This window comes from Ammospiza nelsoni, chromosome 5, assembly GCF_027579445.1.
Source record: "Ammospiza nelsoni isolate bAmmNel1 chromosome 5, bAmmNel1.pri, whole genome shotgun sequence".
Classification (NCBI taxonomy): domain Eukaryota; kingdom Metazoa; phylum Chordata; class Aves; order Passeriformes; family Passerellidae; genus Ammospiza; species Ammospiza nelsoni.
This window is the reverse complement of record NC_080637.1, coordinates 8,772,125-8,784,279: the sequence shown is the minus strand read 5'-3', so window position 1 is coordinate 8,784,279 and position 12,155 is coordinate 8,772,125. Positions and strand designations below refer to the sequence as shown.

General features: G+C 43.2%; 2 protein-coding genes across 2 annotated transcripts in view; both read right to left on the bottom strand.

Annotated features, from left to right (window-relative positions):
- The window catches only part of SEMA3D (semaphorin 3D), a 145,446-nt gene that overhangs the window by 72,430 nt on the left and 60,861 nt on the right, over positions 1-12,155 (bottom strand). The window contains exon 3 of the mRNA XM_059471939.1: positions 4,282-4,442. Within this exon, the coding sequence (XP_059327922.1) occupies positions 4,282-4,442 (161 nt within the window). The remainder of the gene's footprint in view (positions 1-4,281; positions 4,443-12,155) is intronic.
- On the bottom strand, positions 9,876-11,500 carry LOC132073026 (inositol 1,4,5-trisphosphate receptor-interacting protein-like 1). The gene has a single exon (XM_059471701.1). It carries the CDS (start codon positions 11,498-11,500, stop codon positions 9,911-9,913), a length of 1,590 nt encoding a protein of 529 aa, XP_059327684.1. The 3' UTR covers positions 9,876-9,910.

Below are 12,155 nucleotides of genomic sequence, written 5' to 3'. Positions count from 1 at the left end.
TGCAATAAACACCTGAGACTGTATGTATTCCTGAGGCTCAGGCCTGATGGCAAGAACCAAAGCCTCCTTTCAGTACTGGCTAAATTCCCACTGGGCTCATTCCTAATTGAGACCACGCTTATATAGACTGACAGAAAGTTTCTCAGAGCAATGAATGTAAAATTCTGCTCCTGCATCTCAAGGGTGCTGTTTTACATAAATATGCATATGTATTTGCATACATGTTCCCCTTCCTGCAGAGATGGGTGGGTCACACTGCAAACAGTGCTGAAATACAAGCCCACTTGAACTGTTGACAAGCACTGGAGTTACAGAAAAAAATTATGTGCAGCTATTTCATAAGCATTTACCCAGCAGAGAAATATATATATATTTTTGGATATGTATATTTTTTCCTGTGAAATACAGAAAATAGTCAATACAAGAGGGCATTCAAGGATGTCACAAGACGGCTGCACATGCCAGAAAAACAGTAGCAACTACAAACCAAGGATGCTCCAAGCGAAGATAATTTGTGACCCAGAGCCAGTGCACACTGGGACAGATGAAAACAGCTTGCTCCAAAGCTGCTATTGGGGATCTGACATGTTTATCTATTTGGCCCACATGGGGCTGTGTCTTCTAGCACTGACAGCTCCTGCAGTCTGGCAGCTTTTCAAAAGCTTGTCAGGCCTTGATAGCATTCCTATTCCCGCGGAGCTGGGCGGGCCGCGCTGCGGATCGCAGCGTGATAATCGCGCTGACGTGTAACCCCGTGTGCACTGTTAGCACAGCCACAGAGAGGGGCACCCCTGCTCTGCAGCTATTTATCCACTGTTTACCCAGCTGACAACATGCTGTATTTCCTATTTATTTAGCTTTGGGAGTAAAATAGAAAAGGCTTTAAGCAAACTCACAAGAAATTCGATGCACTAAAGTAATGTTTCCAGCAGGATCCCAGAGCCTGGTGTTCCAAATTTCTTCTCTAGCTTTCCAGCCTCTCATGCTGTTAAACATCCTTTTGTTTTACACAGCACTTCTGATGGTAATGCCACAGAGGCCTTCAGCAGAACTGCTTTCTTTCACTGATCATCTTTATTTTACTCGTAGGAAGAAATCACAATTCTTTCAGTTTGCAAACAGCTTGCAGAATTTGTCAGGCATGTGAGGATCTTTCAAAAAAAGACTATGGCACTTGATAATGCCACTGCAGCAACAGAAGCTAAAGGCTTCTGTACAGGAAAACTTCAGAGAAAATATATCCCTGTTACAGAAAGATGATTATCTGTTGCTAAACTTTATATATTTATTGACTATAATCACTTTAGCTTTCTGCATTTGCCTGTCATTCTGGAAGACTTGCTTATTACACTGTGGTACTTACTGCTGTTTTATAATGAGGTTTGCAAGCACTGGAAACCGGACAGACTTTTTTTTAAGCTGCCAGCTAAGGAAGTTTTCAACCTATTACACAATAAATTGAATAACAACTACAATGATTTAAGTTATTGGGACTCCAGCAGAACTATTGGTTTATTTCATAAGGAAAAATACACCAGGAAATAAAGCCATAACTTAATACATGTAAGTCAAATTAACTAATTTAGGTAAATAAATAGGTTTTAAAAAGGAAGTTATTAAATTATATATAAGTATACATTAGAGAAGGGAGCAGGATGCAAGGCTTTGAATGCTTCTTTGAATACTATTCCAGAAATGTCTTAATACAGAGCTTCAGACTCTAAAATATAATCTTGCCAAGTAATTATATCCACATATGAGAATAAATTGTTGGGGATTCTGACTTGGCTTTTGGAGGTATCAGTAGCTCCTAACAAAACAAATATCTGAAACTGAGAGCTTTATTAAAATAAGATGAATCTACCCAGCACAGAGCATTCTAAAGTAAATGTTCAGCTTTGTTTTAAATAATGGAAACCCTAAACTATGAACAATCTTGCATTCTAGTCTCAAAGTTGTTATACCTCTCTTGCCCCCGCAGCTTGCTTTTAACACTCCTTCCTCAAAGTCATTAATAAACACATCATTTACAGGCAGAAACGTACTATTCTAATCAATTTCTACTCATTTTAGTTGCTGGGTATAAGCAGATTATTTTTTCCAGACGACTCGTGCTCCAGAGGAGTACAAAGGACACACTTCAGACCCTTGTAGTCCCAACATGTGTGGTTTCCTCACGCTGGGAAAGCCTGGAAGCGAGCTGCCTGGCCCGGAGCCAACCCAAACTAGGGTCAGTCTAAACACAGCACCGGCAAATGCTACTTTCTGACACTTCCCTGCTACTGTAGAGAATCCTCCAGCATCCTCCTCAGCACTGAGATTTACACACAGCTCCTCACGCTACTTCCTTCACCTCATTCCTTCCCTCCACTGAGAAGATTCAACTAGCCAAGAGCAGGGGAATTAAAGAGAAACACTTGTGTGACATTGCCTTGTGTTTCCTGGGTGTTTAGGCAAGAAGATACATTTATAAAGTTGCTGAATGCCGATGGAGGCCTTGGAAATCATAACACCAGGATGCTCTGCAAGGCTTCTCAAGTCAGTTCTTCCCACTTAGATAAATTTTTTTCTGAGAAGTTAAATATTATCTGAATAGTTAAACTGTTATTAGTCTACTACTAAAAGGAGTATAAGTATTTGAACCTGCACACATATTTAGTCTAGATATGCAAGTGGTTAGGAATTTTATTCCCTCCTTTCAGGTTACCACAGATATGTAAGCATACATTCTCTATTCATCTTAGGAAATGCAAATTTTCCTTCCAAATACAGAGTCTTTTCTCTGTAACATCTATACCACTGTCCAACTGCAGGTTAGCTCTCCTGGCTCTGTGTTCTGCTCTTCCTGGAAGGCACAAGGTCCATAATGATCAGTGGGGGCTTGGCCAAAGGCAAAATGTCACCAGCTTGGACTGAGGGGTGGCTCACGCAGGGGGCTGCCACCTCCAGCAAGGTCTGGGCTCATAAAGCCCCGCTGAACATAATGGGAAGTGACAGCACTCAGCATCTCTCAGGAGGCAAGCAGCATCCCACAGAAACAAAAGTCTGCTTTTCACACAAACAAAACTTGTTTTCTACAGAAAGCCTACACCAAAAATCAATTTGTACTCTGAAAATTTGCAATTATAATTAGCAGTGCTGTTATTAATGCAATATCCTGAGGGAGTAGTGGATTTTGAGTCAGTTACTGAGACGACAGAAGCAAGTTAAGTGCTTGATAAAGCATCCCAAGAAGAAATTTTCTGAAATACTCAGAATCTGAGTTTTACAAAAACTGGCATGTGCAGCATTGCTGAAGTCAAGATAGGGAACAAGATATTCTGCCTAGTACTGTATCTCTTCTATACAATGGCAGCAAGTGTTGCTCTCAAACATGTGAGCAAAATAGTATCTTGTTCCACCTGTTCAGTCCCTGCCTGCAATGCCATTAATTCAGGGTCAGTTACCGCTTCAGAGCTGGCAGCAGAACCCAGTAATTTAAAACTCCCCTCTGGTGCCTAAAGAAAATACCAAACACAGCTGAGAATTCAAATTTTCTTCATATCTGGAAGAAGGAAACCAGTTTTCATGTGTTCCTGTGCAAGCATCTGGTTTTCACTCATAGCAGTCAACTGTGCTTACAAAAGCTCCAGTTCACCATGTCTGATAGAAATATTGAAGGCTAAATTGTCATCTCATTATCTCAATTTAACACATTGTCACTGGGCATAGGCAAGGGACTACAGCAGATCCCAGTGGAAGCTTTTCCTATCACTAGTAATTCCAGATATTCACAAAAATGCTAAAATTGCCACTTACATTTTACTATAATTTAAACCATTCAAATTGCTTCTGCTCTGTTCAGTATTACAGTAAAGCAATCCCAGTGATGCCAGGAAGCAATGAAAGAGCTGTCTTCAGTTATTTCCTTCCAAATGCTTTTAAATGAAGAGGGTAACCATGACCAGAGGAGTTGAGAGGTGAACACTCTAAGCTACATTTTTCCAGTTTGCTGATATTTTGATGCTATTTTCATGCACTGCAGAGCTCTTCCACATAACTAATCTCTTGCAGGTCATCAGTCACACAGGAGATCACATAGCATGAGAAATTCAATTGATTAAAGATAATATGTATAACTGTGGGAGGTGAGATTATCAAATCTTGGTAAATTGCATTGCACAACAAATCTGCAGTTACCCAGTGAAGAAATAAATAAATAAAAACACAAACCCAAACAAACAAAAAACGAATTTAACAAAATTTAACTTAGGAGGTAAACTCCATGGAAAGCACACTGACCTTTTTTACATTTTTGTTTACATCAATCAAGTTGAGCAGGAAGATGTGGTCCTTTGTCCCGACTAGCAGCCGGCCCCTCTCCTCATCTAGCAGCAGGGTTCGAAAATCAAGCCCCTCTGCTGAGCCCAGGAATGGGATGCAGCTGTTTGAAAGCAGCAAGTCTGTGGGAAAATGAAGAAAATCTTTATAATCAAAATGTTTATATATGACTCATCAGTGTCTTTCGTAAATATATGCAACCAGCATGGAGTATACCAGTGAGATAAGTGCAGTCTTGGAGCATGTCTTTCCAAAGCCATAATACAGTTCCTGTTAACTTTGGGGTTCTCTGGAGGGGTTTATACTTCCAAATTGGGTAATAGTTACTTTCACAAAATATTTTTCTATGTAAAACTTTCTGAACAAATTATCTGTATGGCATAGAAGAATCAGAAATTAAACATAAATTAGAAACCACAGAAGACAGATCTTTGCAAAATGTGTGCTGTATCTTTCCTTCATTCTAAGAAAACTAATTATGTTTATACTACCATACTCATGCATACACATGCTCAAGGATCAATACCTCACCATATTTGGTGCTCCAAATATAAAGCAGCAAATAAGGTGAATGCCAGCCAAGAATAATTAGGAGCAAGAAATAGTGGGCAGGAACATTTGAAGACCATCCAGTTCACCTCCCTCAGTATGAGGAGAAAAATCTTTCACTAGATCAGCTTGGTCAAAGCCCCATCTAACATGGTCATGAACACTTCCAGGGATGGGGCATCCCTGGAACTTCTCTGGGCAACCTGTGCCAGTTTCTCACCACTCCCATAATAGAAAATGTCTTTCTTATATCCAGTTTCTATCTACTCTCTTCCAGTTTAAAACTACTGCCCCTTGTCCTGTGACTAAAGGCTTTGGTAAAAGTCCTTGCTCGTCTTTTTTACAAGCCCCCTTCATATACTGAAAAGCTACAATAAGGTCTCCTCAGAGCCATCCTGACTCCTGGTGGAACAACCCCAAACCTCTCAGCCTGTCCTTAAATGGAAGGTGTTACAGCCCTCTGACCATGACCATGGCTCTTCTCAAGATTCATTCCAAGGTTCACGATTTTCTTGACCTGAGTGCCCCAGAATTGAATGTAGGACTGCAGGTGAGGTCTCACCAGAGCAGACTGCAGAGGCAGAATCCCCTCCCTCTACCTGCTGTATGCACTTCTTGTGGAACAGCCCAGGGTGGCTTTTCAGGCTGTGAGCACACACTGCTGGCTCAAATCCTTTTTTTTTTTTTTTTTTATTTACCAGTATCCCCAAGTCTTTCTTTGCAGGGCTGCACTCAACCTATTCATCACACAGTCTATCTATCCACCATCCAGTCTGTGTTGATATCAAGTACTGCCCTGACCCAAGTGTAGGATCTTGTACTTGGCCTTGTTGAACTTCACGTGGTTTACACAGGCCTCCTTCTCTAGCCAGTCAAGGGATCTTCAAAGATAATTTATTCCAATTCAGTGAGAATGGTATAGTAAGGGGAATATCCAGTAGCAACACCTCTAAGATCCTATTAAAATCAAAAATTTGACAATAAAGTTTTACTGTGAATTAACAGTAGCTTTGAATCTCTTTAAAAACGTAATTAGGAACAAAATGCTCTGTAAAACTAATGAAAGAATCTATAAAGCTGCAAAAAAGCTAAAGGGCTCTAAAATAAAAAATCTGTAACATTCTGCCTAATGAATACTCTGGGTGTAATTCTGGATGAGGACACAAACAACATATAGAAAAGAGCACAAGGATAGTTAAGTCTTGTTTGGTAGTTATTACTTTGGGGAAAAGAAAATAAACATGTGAATCAGGTCTTCCACAAGCAAACTCTCCAAACTAAACTATTTGAAAATCATCAGATAGAAAGACAAATCCTGTATTTAACTGAACATAAAATTAAGGATATTTCCACCTTCCTGGCACTGGATGGACAATGTAGCATTCCTGCTAGAAAAGCCAGACTTACTGCAAAAGTCATTTGCACATCCTGATAATGAAGAAAATAAGGGCCAGTGTTCTGGAGAAAAAGTCCTGAATAAAACCCCACCCAAATATTTTTCTCCAAGGTCTCTCACAAACCATATGACAGGCAAAAAAAATTAAGTTCTGGTGCCAGCTAACAAACAGCACTCTGGGAGGAAAAATATTTTATCATTACTAATTTGACTAACTAGAATATAATTAAGACAATTATTTTTTGGCTCAGTCACTTCTATTTAAGTTTATGTGAGTTTGTCTGTGCATGGTGTTGTTAAGGTACAATCTGAAAACAAATTGCCGTGTATTGCCACTCCTATTCCACTAGGTGAGATTTATTTGGGAGCTCTTTGGAAAAAAAATCCTGCTTCACATTGAAAAATTATAGCAAATGCTGGGCATTACACTGCTATACATCAGCACTGTCCTTTCTCTCATATTTTCTGTGAAGACAAAGATGTCAGGGTTTTTCTAAACTAGTTACACTTTAAAAGATCTGTTTATTAACTGCCACCAAGATCACTTAGGAACAGCTCATGGTTAACATGGTACTATAAAAACCTCAGTCCTCACCTGCAGGACATAAGTAACTAACATACAGAATATCAGGGAAAATTCCTTCCCATCTGCAGCCACAGGAATTTGATCTAAGGAATTATCAATTATATGCTTATATGTGCAAATTAAAGCATGGGCCTTTGCAAAAGTGTCAATTGCAAAAATATGTGGATTTGATTCTCCACATACACGAAGGATGATGACTGAGAGTCCTCTCTTCTTCCCATTTCCTTCTTATTAGAAAGGAATTATCTCTGAAGAAACCATTCCAAATGGATATTTCTCATCTGTTCTAGAATTTCAGTAGTTTTAGAATTTCTCAGTAAAAAAACCCCTACCTAGAAGAGCTACAACATTGACGGGAAAATGCTGCCTCACGACTGAAATGCCCAAGTGGGAGCGAGCCCTGTCTGATGCCTTGTACTATCATTTATTTCATTACATCATAAGGAAAACATCCGTAGAATATTCCAGATTGAAATGACAACACTGCACACTCCTTTCTTACTGACGCAGATGACAACACAAGCTGCAAAGTAATGAAGAATCAGGTTTGGCCAGTCATTTACAACTGAAAACAGCTTGGAAGTAAGACTCTGAGCATGACCATTGATAAGATTATAACTGTAACATGACCTAATAAAACTTCACAAGTAAACATTACCAGAGGATTGAATAAATTGCAGCCGAATTAATCACTGTTCTCACTCCATAAAACAACACAATCCAATCTTATGCGTTGAAATTTCCCTTCACAGTGAGACACATTCACTATCACCAAGGACATTACACTGGAAAAATTTACTGTGAAAAGCACATTTCCCAATGATTTTGAAGCTTAGAGCAAGCTGTCAATTTGAATCACTGCATCTCTGTAGCCTGGCTAACATAGAAATAGCATTCTCACAAGGCACAGTAACAAAGTTAGTTACAGGGATGGTCTTTCATGAGTACATGTTCAACACTCAGTTTTATAGTCTCTATTTGCTGTTTTCCTCAAAATTAAATAGTTTTTTTCCAGCTTGGTGATTTAGAAAGCATCCAGCTAACTCCCTTCTGCTAATATTTTACTGCTGAGTGGTAGAATCTGGAATAGTGACTGGGTTTTACTCATTTAGCACAGTATCTCAGTGGAGTTGGCTTACAGCAGCATGATCATTGCTTACTTAAAAAAACTCAAAAATTCTCCAGCAGCAGAGCCACAGCAAAAAGGCTTCAAAAGTAAAAATGTCATTCTGTTCTGATAATATGTATTTGCATTTATAAAACATATTTAGGCTTCTTAGCATCAAGTCACATCTGTGGTGACGAAGCTACCACTCCTCATTTCCAGCACGGTGTAAGTATGCAGCAATGTGCAGCCAACTTGGTTGAGACTCAGAATTCCCTTTGTGACCAGTTACACAATTTTTTAATGACAAACCACACCAAAATTAGCAGAAAGGGAACATCTCAAAACAGTCTTTCAAAACAGTCACACCTAATGACACCTTTGAAGGCCTCTGAAATTAAAGGCTGTATAATTTTCATATGTACCACAAAACAGAGGTCACCTTACTTTCCTTTATGTAGGAACAAGTCCTTTCTCATGCTGGAGAGTACACATGAAAATTTACATGGAAATTGTAGAAATCCCCAACCAAACTTCTGAGATAAAGTATTTATAGCATGACTGCAGCAATTTATCCAACTCCCAAGGAATTCTAAGTTTAAAATTGACCAGTTGACCCCAGATGTATTGGTACACAGGCAAAGAGAATAAATACTTTTAAACTACTACAAATTTCTACTATGTCCTGCAAGAAGTAAATTATCTTCTGTTCAGCTGCATCTAATAAAGGATAAAGCTGTGCAAGTGAAGTGCCTCTCACTGCTACACAGTATTATACAAGCCTGGTGGAAAAGCTTATATTCGTAGACAAGCAGAGCACTCCAAAACCACAGATAACCGGGTATATAGAAAGCATGATTTTTGCTGTCAAAATTTTCTGCCAGAACACTAGTCATAAGAAGACAAAAAAAGATGTATTAAACTACATGATTTGCAGTTACAGACTTGGCTACCTTCATGCCTTAGGACTGATATGCTCCCCAAGAGGGTATAAAAGTAATGGTGTAAAGAAAATTTTTCCAAAGATTCCTAAAAATTTCTGCTGAAAAATTTCAGGTGTTTCAGGGCATTTTCACTTCAATATTCCAACATTTCTATGGGAATGCTCGAAAGACGGCATACTTAATATATACAACATCCCTGTTTGCAAAAAGTCTTTATTTCATTTAAGGATATAGGAAGGACATTCTCTAAGATGCAGAGAGTTAAATACAAAGAATGACGCATTTCAGGCCATTTGCGAAATTTATCACTTTTTATTAATTTTTCAAACATAGATATCCAAATATCCAAAAGGAGACATGGCACTATTCAACTGCAGTTCAGTTCTCTAAACTAAGGGTAACGTGGCAAAACTAACAACACTAAAGGTCCTTTAGAAGAAATGCTAATAAACAAGTCTAATTAAAGCTACAGCTACAACTACAAGGAAAGCTACAGCTACAGTTACATGCACAACTAATGCTACAGCTACAGCAAGAGTTAGAACTAAAACTAAAGATACAGGTACAGTTACATGCACAAGTAATGCTACAGCTACAGCTATAGTTAGAACTAAAACTAAAGCTACAGCTACAGTTACATGCACAACTACAACTGCAACTAATGCTACAGCTAAAACAAATTAACTACATTAAAACCACAGCTGTCTAGGTTGCTGTCTTCAAGGTCTTCCAAGCAACCTCTATCACCTTCACTGTCTTCTGTTAGGATGTGCAGGTGGAGCAGGTTTCTGCCTCACAGACTAGGTCAGCAGCACTGTTGGAACTGGAAGGTGAAGGGCAAGGCCATCCAGAGATGTGTCTGCACAGCGAATCCATGTGCTGCATCTTCCTTCCTCAGGAGCAGGAAAGCAGCTTCAGCATGGCCAGTGACAAATGTATCAGCTATGCAGAGTTCAGGTGGCTGCCATCGGGTGTGACACCCCAGCACAGCTCTGTGCAGGGAACTCCTCTCAGTGGCTGGAGAGCAGCACCCCGAGGCGAAATCGCAGCCGACCATAAGCTTGCCTTGCCTCTCTGTGGGCGGCCGGATCTCGGGCCAGGTGCTCAAAGAGGTTGGGCGGCACAACCCCTCGCATTGCTGGCGGCAAGCTGATCTCGGCAGGAAGCCTCTCATTGCCCAGCACAAAGTGCCTCAGGTGTGTCAGCTGCAGGCAGCGGTCCAGGTACGCCATGATGTCCCACAGCCGCCATGCAAATGCTCTCCTGTGCCACCGGGACAGAGGTACTGTGGTCAGCACGTGCATGACCACAGTCTTCCAGGTAGAGCTGGAAAAACCTGTGTCCCTCAGGATGCAGGTGAAGAGCTGCAGGCATTTCAGGTGCAAGCTCTCACACGGCAGCTGCCTGGCGATGTGCCGGAAGAATTTTGCCTCTGCCACAGCGTACGTCTCTGCCCACGCTGTGCTTGCAGTGATGGTGGCCTTGGTGGGCTGGCTGCTCACAAAGATGTCAGAGTCCCCTCGGCGCACCCCAAAGAGCATCTCCACCGTCAGGCTCTCCCTGCCTTTGCTTAGCTCCAATCGGCAGGACCGGCGGCAGGGCTGAAACACCACGTGCCATGAGTGCCACTGAGGCACTTGCAGCCACGAGCTTCTCACCAACTGGCAGAACCAGCGGGAGGTTTTTTCCACGTCCAGGTAGGAGCTGGTGCAGAGCGTCTCTAGGAGGCTGCGCTTCTGCTTCCGCCGCAGCTCCTCCCGCGAGTGGTGCAAGAAGCACAACGGCTTCTCTTCCACCTGCTCCTTCTCGCACGTGCACACCAGCTCCACACAGACGTTGAAGGTCCTTGCTGCCACCTGCCCTGCACTGTTCGGCTCCAGGTGGAAGGTGTGCCCTGGTGGGGGATTCAGTGGGACCAGCACACGGTACACCCCATCCCAGTCACGGGGACTCCAACCCTCAAAGGCACTGCCCACCCCGATGGCTTCTTGAGGCACTGGGTAGGGGGTATTGCTCACGCTGTCCACAAAGACACGCGTCAAGCTCTCCATCAGCTCAGCTATTACTGAGCAGCCTCTCTCCAGGTCCTCCACAGGCCACTCTATGCGGTCCACTAAAAGGATTCCTTGCTCATGCCCAGCATATCGGGTCTTTTCTCTGTCTTCCATTCCATCACTGCCACTTTCTCCCTTGCCACCATCATGGTCTTTTTCTCTGCTTCTGTGTTCACTGGCATCGCTGCTTTCCTGCACCTTCACCTCCATACATTCTTCCCGTCCATCTACGCTGTCTTCACCTTCATTTACATCATTGTTGCTGGCCTCACCGCTCCTTCTCCTGCAAGTAAACCACAGGGCCAAAAGGAGCAGGACTCCAGCAATGACCCAAAATGGCCACTGCTGAAGGGCACCAGAGAGCACAGCTCCCCAGCCCTTGTCCTGCTCCTCCAGCTCCTGTAGCAGCCGAGCCATCTCGTGGTCCAGCAGCTCCTGACGCTCCTTCATTCGCTGGTGCGTGGCCTCATCCAGCCCATCCCCAGCTGGCTGGGGGTACTGGATCAGGCTTTGCACCAGCACGAAGATCATTGGCAGTAAAGCCATGGTCTGCAGGAGGACACACAGAAGGGGTTCAGTGGGGCCGGAATGGAGACAGACATGGGGCGCAGGAGCCGCAGGGATGTGGCAGAAGGAAGGAGAGGGCCCCGGCAGCTGGCGGGCGGCCAGGCCTGCACCGCTGCCCCAGCAAGCACCGCGCCCTCAGCGAGGCGCTGCCGCCGGGGCCGGGCCCTGGGTGCGGGGGCAGAATGCACGGCCCGGTACCGGAGCTCCTGCCCCAGGCCTTCCGCAGCCCCTGCCCTCCCGCAGCCCTGTCTCCTCACTGCTGTGCGCTCACCGCTTGCCCAGGCTCTACTGGGGCAGCGGCACCCGCTGGGGCCTTTTATACCTGCCCCCATTGTGACACGGCCCCTGTGCTGTCACAGAACCCAGAGCGCATCACAGGCCTGCCCCGCCCGCCCTCCCCAGCCCGCTCAGGGAACTCATCATGGCCCTGGCCACCCAAAGCCCCAACAGACACCAAGTGCAGACCCATCACTTGGGAACCTGGCAACCCCAGAAGTTCCCTTGACAGAGCAGGCACAAGGGCCCTGCCACGCAACTCTTGGCAAATATAAATTTGGGTGACACGACCCATGGATGTACTCGGTATATAAGTGCAGGCTCTTAGTTAGTATTGGTGGGGGACATTTTTTATCAT